This window comes from Rana temporaria, chromosome 1 (genome assembly GCF_905171775.1).
Source record: "Rana temporaria chromosome 1, aRanTem1.1, whole genome shotgun sequence".
Classification (NCBI taxonomy): domain Eukaryota; kingdom Metazoa; phylum Chordata; class Amphibia; order Anura; family Ranidae; genus Rana; species Rana temporaria.
Window position 1 is genome coordinate 325,379,891 of NC_053489.1, and position 15,729 is coordinate 325,395,619.

General features: G+C 41.3%; 1 protein-coding gene across 1 annotated transcript in view; it reads left to right on the forward strand.

The window, feature by feature from the left end:
* Positions 1–15,729, forward strand: part of LOC120945931 (prostaglandin reductase 1-like) — a 40,116-nt gene that overhangs the window by 5,891 nt on the left and 18,496 nt on the right. Inside the window, exons 2-6 of the mRNA XM_040360515.1 lie at positions 4,066–4,181; positions 5,020–5,065; positions 7,540–7,599; positions 9,318–9,485; positions 13,918–14,035. Of these exons, the coding sequence (XP_040216449.1) occupies positions 4,066–4,181; positions 5,020–5,065; positions 7,540–7,599; positions 9,318–9,485; positions 13,918–14,035 (508 nt within the window). The remainder of the gene's footprint in view (positions 1–4,065; positions 4,182–5,019; positions 5,066–7,539; positions 7,600–9,317; positions 9,486–13,917; positions 14,036–15,729) is intronic.

Consider the following 15,729-nt stretch of genomic DNA (forward strand, 5'->3'; position numbering starts at 1 on the left):
AAGTAATCGTATGTATTCACACTGCAGTGAGTTGTTATGTTTATGTATGTACTTATGTTAACACTATTGACCTCTATAGTGTCTCCAACACCATTTTGGAGGAGCCCTGTGTCCTGATAGGCCGCACAAGATCTCAAGAGATTTGGGCAGCCATTTTGGGGTGGTTTCTTTATATAGGAAAGCTCAGGCACGTTTTAGGCAGAACACGTGTGGATGCAGATAGGGACAGAGACCCTGCTTGTGAGGGAGAGCTAGGAAAAGCCAGGGAGAGTGTTCCGGCCTGTGAGGGATAGTTCAGGGGTCCTACGGAGTCCTGCAGTGGTAACCTTGGTCAGATAAAAGACTCCCAGCTGCTACGGGTAACGTTTTTCCAGCCTCTTCCAATACGCATTGTGTGCTGGGGTATATAGTGTGCCATTAAGTGGGAAGTGCCTGTGATACTCAGAAATCCACATCGCTTAGAACAACAGTATCTGTACTCCATATTTGTGCCACCATGCCTGGAGAGGAACTATTTGCCGTTCGATTGTAAAGACTGTTACTACTACCACCTCTTGGTAATAAACGTTACCTTGTTCAAAGAACTTTACGTGTGTCTCCCTCTGTGAATCGCCACACCCTCACCCCGCTTACACAGTTATATTATGTACATTTAGGAAAGAATTGAGATCGCTACTGAGCTAGCCAGAACCAGCTCTTGAGGAAGTCTATTCCACACTTTCACAGCTTTTACTCCAGACGTAAAGAGTCCCCCCCCCCCCCCTGTCCTCTGTGATAACTCATCACCATTATGGACCAATTATGTATTTATACATGTTGATCATATTCCCCCCTAAATCTCCTCTTCTCAAGAGAGAATACATTCAGTTCCTCTAATCTTTCATCATAGCTGAGCTCCTCTTTGCATTTTATCAGTTTGTTTGCCCTTCTCTGCACTTTCTCCAGTTCCCCAATATCCTTTTTGTGAACTGGAGCCCAAATTGAACTACATATTCCAGATAAGGTCTTACTAATGATTTGTACAGGGGTAAAATAATATCTCTCTCTCTCTCTCTGGAGTCCATTCCTCTATTAATAGAAGAATGGACCAAAGTACCCAGATCCTTCTCCACCATTGATTCCCCCAGTTGTACTTCTCCTAGTATGTATGATGCATGCATATTCTTAGCCCCGAAGTACAAAACATTACATGTATCTACATTAAACCTAATTTAGCGCATAGTTGCCCAATTAAACAATGCATTGAGGTCAGCTTGTAAGTTGGCGACATCCTGTAAGGAAGTTTTTCCACTGCACAGCTTGGTGTCATCTGCAAACACGGAAATTGTACTTTTAATCACAGACCCAATATCATTTATAAATATATTAAAATGTAAGGGTCACAACACTGAACCTTGGGGTATACCACTGATAACCTTAGACCATTCAGAGTAAGAGTCATTAACCATTACTCTATGAATTCTGTCTTTCAGACAGTTTTCTATCCATTTACAAACTGATATTTCCAAGCCTGTAGACTTTACCTTACACATTAGCCGCCTGTGGGGAATTGTGTCAAATGCTTTTGCAATGCTATGTCCACAGTCACTCCTCTGTCCAAGGTTATACTTACCTCCTCATAAAAAGAAAACCGATTTGTCTGACAATTTCTGTCTTTCATGAATCCATGCTGTCTGATGCTTAAAATACTTTTCCAGCAAGAACTCATCTATATGGTCTTTAATTAAACTCTGTAATATCTTCACAACTATAGAAGTTAAACTAACAGGTTTATAGTTACTTGGTAAAGACTTATACCTTTCTGGGTGGATGCCACTTGGTCCAGGTGCTTTATCCACCTTTATTCTGTCCAAATATTTCTGGACCATATCACTTTTGAGCCCTTGTGGATCATTTGGGGCTGTGTTAATACCATCCCCATTATGGACATGAGCTCCTCCATGCTTCTTTGTATACACAGATCTGAAGAAAGTATTTAATAGGGATGAGCTAAACACCCCCCGGTTCGGTTTTGCAGCAGAACGTGCGAAATAGGCAAAAAATTTGTGCGAACACACGAACATCATTAAAGTCTATGGGACACAAACGTGAAAAATCAAAAGTGCTTATATGCACGGTATTGCTATAAAAAGTGTTTGGGTACCCGGGTTCTGCCCCAGGGGACATGTATCAATGCATGTTTCCCCATCCCGCCCACCAATAGTGGCTGACCCTGTCTGACCTATCAGCCCCTATTATAATCTACCTCACCCCCCCCCCCTCAATCCTAGTTTAACCACTTGCCGCCCGCCAATGACAAATTGACGGCGGAAACGTGGTTGTAGAATCCTGACTGGACGTCATATGACGTCCTCAGGATTCTGAGCCGCTGCGATCGTTGTTGCAGGGTGTCAGTCTGACACCCCGCAACACCGATCAAGGTAAAGAGTCTCTCACGGAGACTCTTTACCACGTGATCAGCCGTGTCCAATCACGGCTGATCACGATGTAAACAGGAAAAGCCGGTAATCGGCTTTTCCTCACTCGCGTCTGTCAGATGCGAGTAGAGGAGAGCCGATCGGCTGCTCCTGTGACGGGGGGGGGGTGTGCTGATCGATTATCAGCACAGCCCCCCCGAGGATGCCCACTGGACCACCAGGGATGCCCACTGGACCACCAGGGATACCCACTGGACCACCAGGGATTAAAAAAATAAAAATAAAGGTATGTCACCCTAGACCACCAGGGATAGGGTTGCCAACTCATCCCTTTAAACAGAACACATATTAATTACACAGGTTCTGAGGCTAATTTAATGCAAATAAGGCACCAAGTGAGTTTAATTACCTCCTTAATCAGCCACAGAACCTGTGTAATTAATATGTGTTCTGTTTTAAAGGGATGAGTTGGCAACCCTAACCAGGGATGAGGACACAAAAAATGGATGCCAATCAGTGCCGCAATGGATGCCAATCAGTGCCCACAATGGGCATCACTGATTGGCAGGCATTGTTTGGCACTGATTGGCATCCATTAGTAAAACACATACAATAGTGCCCATCTATGCCCATCCGTGCCACCTATCAGTGCCCATCCGTGCCGCCTATCAGTGCCCATCCGTGCTGCCTATCAGTGCCCATCCGTGCCGCCTATCCGTGCCCAGCCGTGCCACCTATCCAAGCCCATCCATGCCGCCTATCCGTGCCGCCTATCAGTGCCCATCCGTGCCGCCCATCAGTGCCGCATATTAGTGCCCATCAATGGCACATCAGTGCCACCTCATTGGTGCCCATCAGTGCCGCCTTATCAGTGCCCATCAGTGAAGGAAAAAACGTACTTATTTACAATGTTTTATAATAGAAACAAAAAAAACACGTTTTTTTTTCTAAATTTTCGGTAATTTTTTATTTTTTTTTGCAGAAAATAAATATCCCAGAGGTGATCAAATACCACCAAAAGAAAGCTCTATATGTGGGTACAAAATGATAAAAATGTAGTTTGGGTACAGTGTAGCATGACCGCGCAATTGTCATTCAAAGTGCAACAGCACTGAAAGCTAAAAATTGGTCTGGGCGGGAAGGTGTATAAGTGCCCTGTATGGAAGTGGTTAAAAACTCCTATAGCCTTCCCATGAACCCCTTCCCCAGCACAGCAGACCCCCTGCAATCTAGGTGCAAACCATCCTTAGCATATAGGTTGTACCCCAAAGTGAGCATAGTGCTATAGAAACCAAAAGCCCATTAATAAAGACATTTTTCTATATTTTGCAAGCCATGACAAGAACAATTACATACCAAAAACAGTTCATTGCATTTAATATGCTAAATCATTCTTTGTGAAATGCAGGTTTACAGTTGCTTGAGTCATTATGAATATAAGACAAATATTTGCCCAGAATATAACAGAGAGCATTAAAATACAAACAAGAATATGATTTTTTGGCAGGATATCTTGGGGTGGTGAACAGGGCATTGTTAGTGCAGCCAATAAAGCTGCACAGACATTCAGATGGAACCACCTCATTACTGAGAAAGTGCGGACATTGTGCAGTTGACTGTGATCTTACCTGGTTTTGCTATCTTGCAGTCTCCACAGAATGGTGCTCTCTCGTTCATGGACCCTGGTGAAGCACTTTGAGGGGCCACCCAAATTGTCTGACTTCAAATTAGTGGAAACTCAATTGCAAAAGTTAAAAAATGGAGGTAGGTGTGTTTGTCTTCCTTAATAGAATACAGGATTATTCCATATACTGCACTTTATATCTGTTAGAACTTTTTTGGAAGGGTAAAGGCCATTATCCCATTAAACCTTTTAGCAACAATATTTCTGACACTTTTGAGTTAATAATGGATGAAATCTCATTGGTTCCTATGTGCTACTGCATGTGCTACATTATATTATACTGTATACTGTGTTAATATATACTATAGGCATTTTATGAATACTGTGATGCCCTGTACACACAACCGGTTTTTCCGTCGGAATAAACTCTGACAGTTTTTCTGATTGAATTCCGTTCAAGCTGTCTTGCATACACACACACGGTCACACTAAAATCCGACCGTCAAGAACGCGGTGACGTAAAACACTACGACGAGCCGAGAAAATTAAGCTCTATGCTTCCGAGCATGCATAGAATTGTTTCCGAGCATGCATGTTTTTTTTAATTTCCGACGGACAAAGTCCAATGGGGCATACACACGGACGGAATATCTGATGAAAAGCTTCCGTCTGACTTTTTCCGTCGGAAATTCCGCTCGTGTGTACAAAGCATTAGTGGTAAAACTCCCTCCGTAATTTAATTAGGTCTTTGCTACCTTATGATGACATAACACCAGTGGAAGTTCATCTCTAATGCACAAATATTTAAATATCAATTTACAACTATTATTCTGTAAAGCATATTATGCAGTACAATGCAAATGTTGTTTGAAGTAGTTGATAAAGTACACACATTTAGTCGTTTCTATTATGACGCGGTATACTGTTTTTGTCGATGTTGTATGCTGTCAACTAATTGAATGTATTTTCACGCGACAGAGGTGTTGATGGAAGCTGAGTGTTTTAGCGTGGACCCATACATGAGGTAAGAAATTATTTAATTATGTCATGATTAAAGCGGTTGTAAACCCGCATCAAAATTTCTTATTTTTTTTCTCCTGCAAGGCAAAAGTCATAATGAGCTAATATGCACCGCATATTAGCTCATTATGAAATACTTACCTCGGAACGAGGTGTGTAGAACTTACCTGGTTCACGCCGAGCGAGAAATCATCTTGACTCGGCGTGTCTTCCGGGTATCGCCGCTCCAGCACTGTGATTGGCTAGAGCGGTGATGACGTCACTCCCGCGCATGCGCACGGGAGATTTAAATTCGGCAAGGTCCGGCAGCTACCGGTCCTTTAGCCGAGGATCCCCCCTGCGCATGCGCCGCTGCAATCAGCGGCGCATTGCGAGGGGAATATCTCCTAAACCGTGCAGGTTTAGGAGATATTCTTTATACCTACAGGTAAGCCTTATTATAGGCTGAATTAAGGCCCATACACATGATCGGATTTTCCGACAACAATGGTCTGACGGACGTGTTTAATCGGACAATCCAATCGTCTGTATGCTCCATCAGACAATTGTTATTGGAATTTCCGACAACAAATGTTGGCTGTGCATGCTCTCAAATTTTCTGACAAAACATGTGTTCCTTCGGATCATCCGATCGCGTGTACACAAATCCGTCGGACTAAAATCCAAAGTACAAACACGCATTCTCCAAACTAATGCTAAACATCAGACAAAAACAGCAGAAGTTGCCCAAAGGGTGGTGGAAAAGAGCTGAAAAAACACGTGGTTTGGTGTATGTTGGCTGAAATTTTCTGCCTTCTGTATGCATACCAAGTTCACGGCCAACGCCCCTTGATAAAAATCCACGGAAAAGTCAGATGGAAGTCCCATCGTGTGTATGAGGCTTTAAAGTGATACCAAAAACTCAGTTTCCGGTCAGTTTCTGCACCGGAAACTGACCGGAAACTGACTGCATGGTGTGAACTAGAGCTAACTAGGGCCATTGGAATACATGGAAAAAACGCATTTTGTGCAGAAAAAAAGCACATGGAACTGAACGGAACTGCATCTGGTGTGAACTGACCCTTAATACACATGCTCTTAGCAAAAAATCCTAGGGGATAGAACTAACACTCTGGAAAGGTGACATTGTTAGCAATTAGCTTGCTTGCTACTAGATGGCTCTGATGAATAGTATAGGGAAACGGATAAATGGGTGTTAGGTCCCTTTTAGAGGAAATCCTCCTCTAGTGAGATAGTGGGTGTAGTTAGTACCCATATAAATGTGTGGGAGGTACCTAGCGTATGATGGGACATGGGAGCCAAACACTCCAGAGCTATCTGGATGTAGTTGGTTACTATTCTAGGGCCCCTCAACAGGGCTGAAACTGCAGGGGAGGTGGTAGGAACAGCTGTAGTCTTCCTGACTCCTTTGAAGGCTTTTTAGGCAAGGCTGGGGTCCTCTGATGTGAATGCTGGTGACACCTGGTGGAATGAGTTTACATCTGGGAGCGGACACGGGTGGGTAGAGCTATGGAACAAGACTTTGGTAGAGAAACTGGTATACTAATGAGGGCACCTTGATTATCATACTCGGTGAACGAAGCTGAAATCTGTGGATTTAGTATACATGAGAGAAGTGGTCCCAACTCTGTGGTACTCCCAAAGAGAGACAGTGTCCATGAAAGATGGATTACAAATTGTGTGTTGGTGTTCTGTGCTTAAATGACAACTACAGAATGTCTACTCTACTACTGTATGATGTTACATACCAAGGAATTCTGTTATTATGTCAATGTGATGTCAGATACCATGAAATTCCTACAAAGTTATAGTAAAGTGTGGAAAATGCAGTTTGTGTGTGGACAATCCCTTATTCCTAAATATTAAGGCCTACAGCTGGGAATGTCAGGAGTGAGCCTGTGGCCAGGAGTTTGACGCAATATGTCAAATGGTTCCATAAACAATGGGCGGGTAGTTGTCTTATCCAAGAAGAACTGGGGCAGAAACAGTTTGACACCAACACCTAGCCAATCACAAGCCCCCTTACAACATTTATATTTATTATATTCCCAAACCATGCCTCTAAACAAGGAAGTTGTGTGAGATATATAGTATAGTATATTCATAACTCAGTGATTGTCCTTCCAATACTGAATAACCGTAACAGGCAGAAGCAATCAAGCCACTTACATAGACTCAAGAATCAAGACTTACATAGAAAAAGCTAAACACTGTTCGGCCTTGGTACAGCTAGGTGAAAAAATATTAATTTTAATTAAAGACAGAACAGCATAGGTCAGGGTCCCTACAGGACTTGTACGGTATGTCAGAAGTCCTTGAATAATAAAGTACCAAGATTGCCCACAATATTCAATAAGATTCTTTTGTGTTACTCACTTGCACTAATAGAAAAATAGCATGTAAATGTGTAAAACATGTAAAGCTGCCTCAGATATTTCTGTGATATCCTAAACATGGCCAATTTTATCATTGTACTAGGCCATACAGTAAGAGAATGATGAAGGAAGGAGACATCATGATGGGAACTCAAGTTGCAAGGTAACATTTTATTATGTCTTCTGGCTGCGTAATTCATGGAGTTTTTCTATTAGTGAAAACAGTCATAAAAGTATCCTATTTCTTGGTAAGAATGAACATAGGATACATTAATGATATATCTAAATTTGCTATATTTTTTTTAATCTTATTACATAACATCATTTGAAAATGTAAGAACACCCCATGGAAATTGTTGATTTTTTTCTATATGCAATAACAGTACCTAATCGGTAAAGGTGATATACTTGAAAAAATTACTTAAAATTGGCATGGTGTTTTAAATCGTATAATTGAAACTAACAAATTTGCAAATTTGTCACCTGGAAAAAATAAGTACAGTATACCTCAACATTTACCACTATTTCATGAAAAAAAAATCATGAAAGAAGAATCAGGTGTTCCAGATTAGGCACTGATTATTACAACCTTCTTTAAAGGTGGCCACACGATAAGAATTTCGATCGAAAATCCAAAACGAATGTAAAATCGACCGATTTTCGTATCATTAGTGTGCTTGTTCGACACACGATTTTCGTACGACAGCCGAAATTTCGAGAACCAACATGTTGTGTTTTTTTTTTCAAAAAACTTCCAAAATTCGTATCGCTAATGGTAGAGTTGGACGATTTGACCTAAGAAACAGAACTGCGCATGATCCCAAGAAAATTCAAACCGGAAGGAAAATATACCGAAAAAAACACGAAAGAATGTTCGTATAGAAAGAAACAATGATATTAATTCATAAAAAACTGTAGTCCACACCAAATTCTAAAGAGGTGCCAAGTCTGCAAGAAAAGTAAATAAATGATTGTGCATATATATATAGTTTCTTTCACACCTTTCATGACATGACATGAAAAAATATAAAGAAAGCAGACAATAATGACATTTGCTATAAACCACAATTGTGTTTAGAAAAAGTCTGCAAGTATGCTTCAGTCGGGAGGTGCCGAGAAAAGTGTACTAAACCATAAATTCTGTGCATCTGTAATGGAAATTGAAATAAATGTATAACATCTATGGGGGACCCTGGCCTGGCCTGCTCTAAGCACTCTTTATATAAATATTTTTTTAAAATATAGACATTTGCGCCACTGGTCAGTATTTTTATGCGAATAGGCACATACACCACACTCCCTTAACTAAAATAAAGGTAAAAGACCCTTTACGCATGTGTACACATACCCATAAATATGTGTGAATATGTGCAAATACACCCCATCCTTTTTTTTCTGCCAGCAATTTCTGATGTTTATATCAGTACAGTGTGCAAGTACCCTGAAAAGTAATACTAATGCCTCACGTTTTTTCTAGTATAATCACATTTCTATGCACAGATTGAAGAAAAGGAATACAATAAAGAGAAACACTTTCAATTTGTAGTGATCACCATTGTAGCCTTTGGATTCCTATGCACGGCTTCCCTGAGCTTCCACGCACTCAACAATTCTTAGAATATCCTCTAATCCCCCCTACTTATGTGCACGTCAGTGTCATAGCTTGGCCAAAACTTTCAAAATAATACTTGTAGCCCTAGTATAAAAGCTTGTTTCTTTCCTTGCCTAAACCTTAGTAAAGTATTATGGACCTAGCCCTATGTCCAGCTAGTGCCAAATGTTGTGCTATCACATGTACATCCATTAATACACAATAGAGTTCTTTGTAAAAATTTGAATACACAATCTTTTTAATCAACCTATATTGTATTACATCTTTAGGGTTTTGGAAAGCAAAGACGCAGCATTTCCAGTTGGTAGTTATGCTATATCAAATGCTGGCTGGACTACTCATTCCGTCTCTCAAGGGAAGGACCTGAGTCCTCTACTGCCAAACTGGCCTGACCATATCCCCAAGTCCCTGGCTCTTGGAACAATAGGAATGCCTGGGTGAGTAACTACAATCTATAAATTAATCGTAAAGCTGATCTGTAGCCTTTGCTAAAAAAGACATAATAATATCTCTAATGCAGTTGATGTTGTTAAATGTATTTATCACTTGTGAATTCCAAAGCTTTGTATTTGAGATCAATTGTAGTTTATTCCACTGATAGCTAGTAGATAGCAGATAAAGGTCTGTTGCAGCTGTGCAGAAAAGCCCCTTGTGAATTTAGAACAGTGCAGCCAAAGGCAAGCACCAAGCTGTGTTAGAATGTAGCATTTACAGATCATGTAGTGGGGCATGATGAGTGCATTTTCCTGAATCCCTACCCAAAACCAATGTCTGTATTATCAATATGCAACCAGACAGCAATTTCATGGCAGAAATGAAAGCCAATAAAGAAAAAATAGGTGCAAATTTAGAATCAATAATGCAAAACAGGTTCACAATGTCAAGGAGCACATATACAAGCATGATCAGAAGTTTGCATACCCTGGCATAAATTGTGAGATTTTGGCATTAATATTGAAAATATGTCTGATCATGCCAAAAAACTGTCTTTTATTTAAGGATCACAATCACATGAAGCCATTTATTATCACATAGTTTTTTGGATCTTTTTTAAATCATAATGATAACAGAAATCACCCAAATGACCCTAATAAAATGTATACATACCCTGGAATGTTTGGCCTTGGTACAGACACAGAAGGTGGCACACACAGGTTAAAATTGCAATTTGTGGCTTTTTAAATCACAATTAGTGTCTGTGTATAAATAGCCAATAAGTTTGTTAGCTCTCACATGGATGCACTAAGCAGGCTAGACACTGAGTCATGAGGAGGTAGAAAAGAACAATCAAAAGACCTGCGTGACAATGTAATAAAACTTTACAAAGATGGAAAGGGATATAAAAAGATATCCAAAGCCTTGAATATGCCAATACAGAAAAAAGGAAAAATACTGCGCTCCCTAATGGTGACTAAACACAATAAAAAATACAGATGATAAATATATAGTATTGAAATGCATCTGGCCTATCGGCAAGTGCAATAATAGAAATATAAAGCAGCAGTGAAAAAATGTGCGACAACACAAATAATTAGACAGAGGAAATAAGAAAAACTGCGCTATAAACCAACATGTGAAAAAGAAAATTTGAAGAAAATCTTGAAAAAAATGCCATATTTTCCGGCGTATAAGACGACTCGGCGTATAAGACGACCCCCTAATTTTCCAGGGAAAATTTTGGTTTTGGGATATACTCGCCGTATAAGACTACCCCCTTCCTACTAGTCTTTCTGGAAGCTGAGGGTTAGCCAGAACAACCGCTGACAGGAACAACCGCTGACAGAGACAGGCTTTTTTTCAAGCCTCACTATGTCATTACATGCCCCCACTGTGCCATTACATGCCCCCACTGTGCCATTACTTGCCCCCACAGTGCCATCACATTACATGCCCCCACAGTGCCATCACATTACATGCCCCCACAGTGCCATCACATTACATGCCCCCACTGTGCCATCACATTACATGCCCCCACAGTGCCATCACATTACATGCCCCCACAGTGCCATCACATTACATGCCCCCACAGTGCCATCACATTACATGCCCCCACAGTGACATCACATTACATGCCCCCACAGTGCCATCACATTACATGCCCCCACAGTGCCATCACATTACTTGCCCCCACAGTGCCATCACATTACTTGCCCCCACAGTGCCATCACATTACTTGCCCCCACAGTGCTATCACATTACTTGCCCCCACAGTGCCACTTCCCCCCCACTGTGCCATCACTCACGTTTTGCAGGCCGGTGACAGTCTCCGTCTGCTGCAAGCGTCCATGATTTCAAAGCCACGCCGTCTTCTCAGCGTGTCCTGTGATTGGCGGAACACAAATTTTCCCAGTAGCGCCTCTGTTCTGTGTTCCGCCAATCACGGATGCCTTCTCATCTCGTCCGAGGATGAGAAGGCATCCGTGATTGGTGGAACACAGAACAGAGGCGCTGCTGGGAAGATTTGTGTTCCACCAATCACAGGACACGCTGAGAAGACGGCGCGGCTTTGAAATCATGAACGATCGCAGCTGCACGGAGACCGTACCCGGCGTATAAGACGACCCCCGACTTTGGATGCATTTTTTTGCATCCAAAAAGTCGTCTTATACGCCGGAAAATACGGTATGTAAAAATATGAATACCACATTAAGTAGTAGAAAATTAGGGGTTCTTTTGATACCAAGCCAAGGTCAGGTAGACCAAGAAAGTATGCAGCCACAACTGATGGAAGATTTGCTCAGGATACAAAGAAAACCCCACAGGTCCAGGAGAAATACGGCTGCCCTCCTAAAAGATGGTGTGGTTATTTTTAGGGGCACAATTCAACGATACTTGAACAAAAAAGAGCTGCATGGTTGAGCTACCAGAAGGAAGCCTTTACTGTGTCAATGCCAGAAAAAAGACAATGAGGCATGTCAAGGTGTTGTTGGGCATATTGTAACCAGGATTTTTTTGTGGAACTTGTACTGTAAAGGCTTCTTTCTGGCAACTTGACTATGCAGCTCTTTTTTGTTCAAGTAACATCGTATTGTGCTCTTTAAAAAAAAACACACCATCTTTTTTCCAGATCAGCCTGTATTTTTCCTGAAGTAACTTGTGGGTTTTTCTTTGTATCCCAAAAAGGTTCTGTGGCAGTTGTGGCTGAAATCAATCTTGATCTACCTGACCATGACTTGATACCAAGAGATACCAAAATTTTTCATTTCGTATAAAGCGATTAATCAGTACTGACTGACATATTTATGGCTTTGGATATCTCTTTATATCCTTTTCCATCTTTGTAAAGTTTTATTACTATTATTGCCCAAATTTCATAATTTCTGCCAGGGTTACAAACTTTTCTGCACAACTGCACAACTGTACACTGCAGAATAATACAAAATAGACTATAAAAGCTACACAAACATCTACTCACAAAAAATTCTCTCTCACCCAATCAGGGTATCATGAAGCTGAAAAACATACTCTCTGCAAGAGTGGGCAATTAGTGGTCGATAGTCCAAATAAAGATATGGCACCTCATCCCTTAAATTGAATAGAGAAGGGGATGGAGGGGTATGGGATTATTGCTTATTATTATTATTATTAGTGCCTGAATAGAGACCAAACAAAGGCCGATATACAAAAATAGAAAAAGTTTTATTTGTTACATAAAAATAAAAGAATTTAGTTAAAACATAGGAGCAATGTACATATATTGTACATATATTGTGGGAGCAGTACTCTCTGTAAGACTCTACAGCAACAGAGTCAAGCTGAGAAGTGGAACCCCCACTGGAACTAGAGTACATTGGTAGCCATTGAGGAGGGGCCCCTCACAGTAGATGTGTCTTTCTAGGAAACTGCATGCCATTAGATTCTGGCTAACTTGTCAGTTCTGACATGGAGGGCCTCTCACCTGGCTACAGATCACATGCCCAGCTACCTCTGCCTTGTCAAGTGTGGCCTGTCTGACTCTTGCTGTCGAATCCCCCGAGTTGCTGCTATTCAGCCATCTGAATGTAGCCTTAAACTGATCTTTTCTTCAACATAATTACAATTTGATCAGATAAATATATACAGTAGATTAACAGAAACAGGCTGCTAGAGTGGCAACAATAACTGTAATTGACTGGAAAATGTCAGGCTAGGACGTTTTAAATTAAACACCTGATTGGTTGCTGGGCTCAACAGACCTATCTAAACTTCTCCTTCAGCTTTTTCCTACTGATTGTAATTATGTTTGATATAAAACCCAGTTTTAGAATTTTTTAGGGCCCATTCACACTTGTGCATTTTGGCAAAATGCCAAAAAACATGTATGTTAACACCCACTCCCACAAAGCACCTGTTTAGTCTACAGTGGTTTGGGGTGGGCTTCATTGTAACTGGCACCCCAATGTACTGTACAGTGGAGTGCAGTGCACAACGCTACACAAAATAAAAGAAGGGCTTACCACTGCTAATTAGTGTTTTAAGGTGCAGGTTCCAGGGCACCAGCTTGCTTGGCTTTGCATTCAGGGTATCTGTTCAGACTTCAATGGTTGTATGGCCATTTCAAGTCAGTGAAACTATTGTAAGTAAAGCAAGGATCAGTATGATGACCATTTACAATTAATTATTTTTTCATGGCAGATCCCATTATTCTATCATTAATGATTCCCTTTATAAATATACATTATTTGTCCCAGTACATAGTAAATAAACGTCCTCTACATATCCATTTCCCGCACCTAGGAAATAGGGGCGTAAGCATTGATTATAGAATAGTTCTAGTACCGCTCATAACTTATTTTACCAAAGAGTCTTCTTTGACTTTACATTTCTACAGCTCACCTCTGAATATTGTGCTCACTTTTATATGCTGTATCATTCTTATACTCCAAACAGTTTAACGGCATACTTTGGTTTACGTGAGATCCTCTTTGCAAAAAAAGGTGAAATACTTCTTATCAATGGAGCAGCTGGAGCTGTGGGATCCATAGCTGGCCAAATAGGAAAAATCCTTGTGAGTAACTTTATTATTATTAGCCCTTTTCTACTGTATACATTACAGCTGTCATATTATTTAACCAGCTACTCAATAGGCTAATATAGCTATTATTGTAATGTTTAAAGTGTAAAGATTTGATGATTAACCACTTACAGACCAGAAGATTTGCCTGCTTGACCACTTGCCATCCCGGCCATTGTAGAATGACGGCCACAAGGTCTACAATGCCGGAAGGCCGTCTATTAACGTCCTCGGCTCCTGTCGCCCACTGGGGGGTGCGCACACCCCATCACTCAGATGCCAGTGCACGTGCCTGGCAGTCACGATGTCCGCCAGGTACCCGCAATCAACAGTTACAGACACAGGGACGTGGATCTCTGTGTATAAACACAGAGATCCACGTCCTGTCAGGGAGAGGAGACTGATGGTGTGTTCCTTGTACATAGGGACAACCATCGGTCACCTCCCCCAGTCAGTCCCCTCCCCCCACAGTAAGAATCACTCCCAGGGAACACATTAACCCCTTGATCGCCCCCCTAGTGGTTAACCCCTTCCCTGCCAGTCACATTTATACAGTTATCAGTGCATATTTATAGCACTGTTCGCTGTATAAATGTGAATGGTCCCAAAAATGTGTCAAAAGTGTCCGATGTGTCCGCTGTAATGTCGCAGTCCTGACAAAAATCTCAGATAACCGCCATTACTAGTAAAAAAAAAAAAAATGTCATAATTCTATCCCCTATTTTGTAGGCGCTATAACTTTTGCACAAACCAATCAATATACGCTTATTGCGTTTTTTTTTTAACAAAAATATGTAGAAGAATATGTATCGGCCTAAACCAGGGGTGTCCAAACTTTTTTCAAAGAGGGCCAGATTTGATGTAGTGAACATGCGTGAGGGCCAACCATAAGTGTGTTCGTTCGAGCAACTAATACACAGCCCAACAAGAATTCTCTTGCCTTTGTGGCTGTGTGCGGTGAAGAGATGAGCTCCGGCGTGTTATTTGGATATACCGTATTTATTGGCGTATAACACGCACCTTCATTTTAAGAGGGAAGTTTCAGGATAAAAACTTAGGGGCAGATCCACAAAAGAATTACGCCGGCGTATCTATCTATTAGGGATTTGCGTAAAATGACGTCACCGTCGTAAGCATTGGCTTGTTCCGGTTTAATTTCGAGCATGCGCACTGGGATACCCCCATGGACGGCGCATGCGCCGTTCAAAAAAAACGTCATTTACGTCGGGTCACGCCGTATTTACATAAAACACGCCCCCTTCACATCCATTTGAATTCCGCGCCCTTACACCGCCAAAGATACACTACGCCGCCGTAACTTACGTCGCGTATTCTTTGAGGATTCAGAAAAAAAAAGATACGCTACGCCCGGCGGAGAGAAGCGCGATCTACGTGGATCTGCCCCTTAAATTTTAAATAAAGAACCGTGAAGAAAAATAAGGGTCAGTGCCCATCAATGCAGTCTCACCATTGCCATGAATGCAGCACCCCCAATTTCCATGAATGCAGCCAGCATATATATCTTTTGTGGCCCCAACGTTGGGAGATCGTCGGGGGCCACAAAAGATATATATGTCCAAATAACCAGGTGGGCCGCTCAAAACCAGAACCAGACTTTGGACATGCCTGGCCTAAACTAAGAAACTTTTTTAAATTGGGATATTTATTATAGCAAAAAGTAAAAAATA